The sequence below is a fragment of the Homarus americanus genome, unplaced genomic scaffold (genome assembly GCF_018991925.1).
Source record: "Homarus americanus isolate GMGI-L3 unplaced genomic scaffold, GMGI_Hamer_2.0 scaffold74, whole genome shotgun sequence".
In the NCBI taxonomy this organism is placed as follows: Eukaryota; Metazoa; Arthropoda; class Malacostraca; order Decapoda; family Nephropidae; genus Homarus; species Homarus americanus.
The window spans coordinates 4108746-4110785 of record NW_024716951.1 but is presented as its reverse complement, the minus strand read 5'-3'; the positions used below and the strand labels follow the sequence as shown (position 1 = coordinate 4110785).

Below are 2040 nucleotides of genomic sequence, written 5' to 3'. Positions count from 1 at the left end.
ACACTGGGTCATGCAACTCATTAACTTAGGGTGTGGTTGTTGTGTTGGCGACAGCTTCTACACCTTAAACAAAATCACGCCAGGTGGCCCTTGGGCAACAATTATGTATGTATGCATGTATGTATGTATGTATGTGTATGTATGAATGTATGACTGTGTGTGTATATGTGCGTGTGACTGTCTGTGTGTATGTCAGCAAGACGTCCGGGGAGTCCATTAATCGTGTTAACACAAGGGCGAGGTATTATTCCAGCCATTACTGTCGCTCCTCAGGGCTTAAGTTATACAGCCGAGGATGCAACCTGGATATAATGTGGAGTATATTAATATATTTTGTTGCCGAGGGTTCCAGAACGTCTCTTATATCCAGTTTGTATAGCATTAATCTAGTTTTGGTTTTATAATATCGTAGGTGTTATGATGTGAGTGTTTGAAGGTGTTACACAGCTGATGACGAGGATGTTGAAGACTGACGAGGATGTTGAAGACTGACGAGGATGTTGAAGACTGACGAGGATGTTGAAGACTGACGAGGATGTTGAAGACTGACGAGGATGTTGAAGACTGACGAGGATGTTGAAGACTGACGAGGATGTTGAAGACTGACGAGGATGTTGAGGACTGACGAGGATGTTGAAGACTGACGAGGATGTTGAGGACTGACGAGGATGTTGAGGACTGACGAGGATGTTGAAGACTGACGAGGATGTTGAGGACTGACGAGGATGTTGAAGACTGACGAGGATGTTGAAGACTGACGAGGATGTTGAAGACTGACGAGGATGTTGAAGACTGACGAGGATGTTGAAGACTGACGAGGATGTTGAAGACTGACGAGGATGTTGAGGAGACTGACTGACGAGGATGTTGAAGACTGACGAGGATGTTGAAGACACTGACTGTTGAGGACGACGAGGGATGTTGAAGACTGAGGATGTTGAGGACTGACGGATGTTGAGGACTGTTGAAGACTGACGAGGATGTTGAGGACTGACGAGGATGTTGAAGACTGACGAGGATGTTGAAGACTGACGAGGATGTTGACGAGGATGTTGAGGACTGACGAGGATGTTGAGGACTGACGAGGATGTTGAGGACTGACGAGGATGTTGAAGACTGACGAGGATGTTGAAGACTGACGAGGATGTTGAGGACTGACGAGGATGTTGAAGACTGACGAGGATGTTGATAACTAACTCTGGTGGAGACTGAAACTGGGAGAATATGGCCGTCAAGGGCAAGTGACCATCAGCTGTTGTTGCCATAAGTAATTTCCGTCACTCGATGTCAGTGTTTGCCTTGAGGGACACTAAGCTTGTCCTTCACAACACTCATGTATCATAATTCTCTCTCCTGAAGCCTAGACTTATGTTATCGGTGGCTGTCGTTTATTTACACAGGGATCTGCTGCAAACAGGAACTATTGAAATAAAGAGAAAACAGTACAGTACAGTACAGTACTCGCTACAGGCATCACGGGGCGCTGTAAGGTTGTTGATGTTGTAATTCCTTACTGCGCCGTAACTACTACGATATACCAGCACTCAGTTTATATTAAGTAAGTCATAGTAAACACTTAATATTAATATCAAGTCAAAGCAGAAATAACTCAGTGTGTTGTGGGGGATATAAGATCCCTATATAATTTACCTCCAACGAGTGTTAACGAATCTACGATGGCCAAGGGTGACTTAATCTGATAATTAATATAACACAGGTAGTATAATACATGTAATAATTTTATAACAGCGTCATTATTCCATGAGCTGGCAACTTAGCAGGTTATTTATATAAATTATTAAAGTAAACAACGTGACTGTGGCATCGTCTCCCCCAGCTAGGCTTCAGCTCTCAACTCGCACTGACATAACGCACTGCCTTCCTCCTCTTACACTACTGTCGTATAAACACAACACACTACATGCTATCCCTCCCTCCACATATTATATACATTAATCTGATAAAAAACGTAAAATAGCATAAAAAATAAGATATATTTAAGCTGTATAAAGTGATACTGGGAGTATTGTGCCGGGGGAG

At 43.3% G+C, this 2040-nt stretch overlaps 1 protein-coding gene across 1 annotated transcript; it reads right to left on the bottom strand.

Moving 5' to 3' along the window:
* Positions 1-398: 398 nt before the first annotated feature.
* LOC121858560 (uncharacterized serine-rich protein C215.13-like) lies at positions 399-1265 on the bottom strand. The gene has a single exon (XM_042355049.1). It carries the CDS (start codon positions 1263-1265, stop codon positions 399-401), a length of 867 nt encoding a protein of 288 aa, XP_042210983.1.
* Between the last annotated feature and the right edge of the window lie 775 nt (positions 1266-2040).

Bases quoted from the DNA above. Each gene is read 5' to 3' on its own strand.
- LOC121858560 (XM_042355049.1), bottom strand. From the start codon at position 1,265: ATGGCAACAACAGCTGATGGTCACTTGCCCTTGACGGCCATATTCTCC.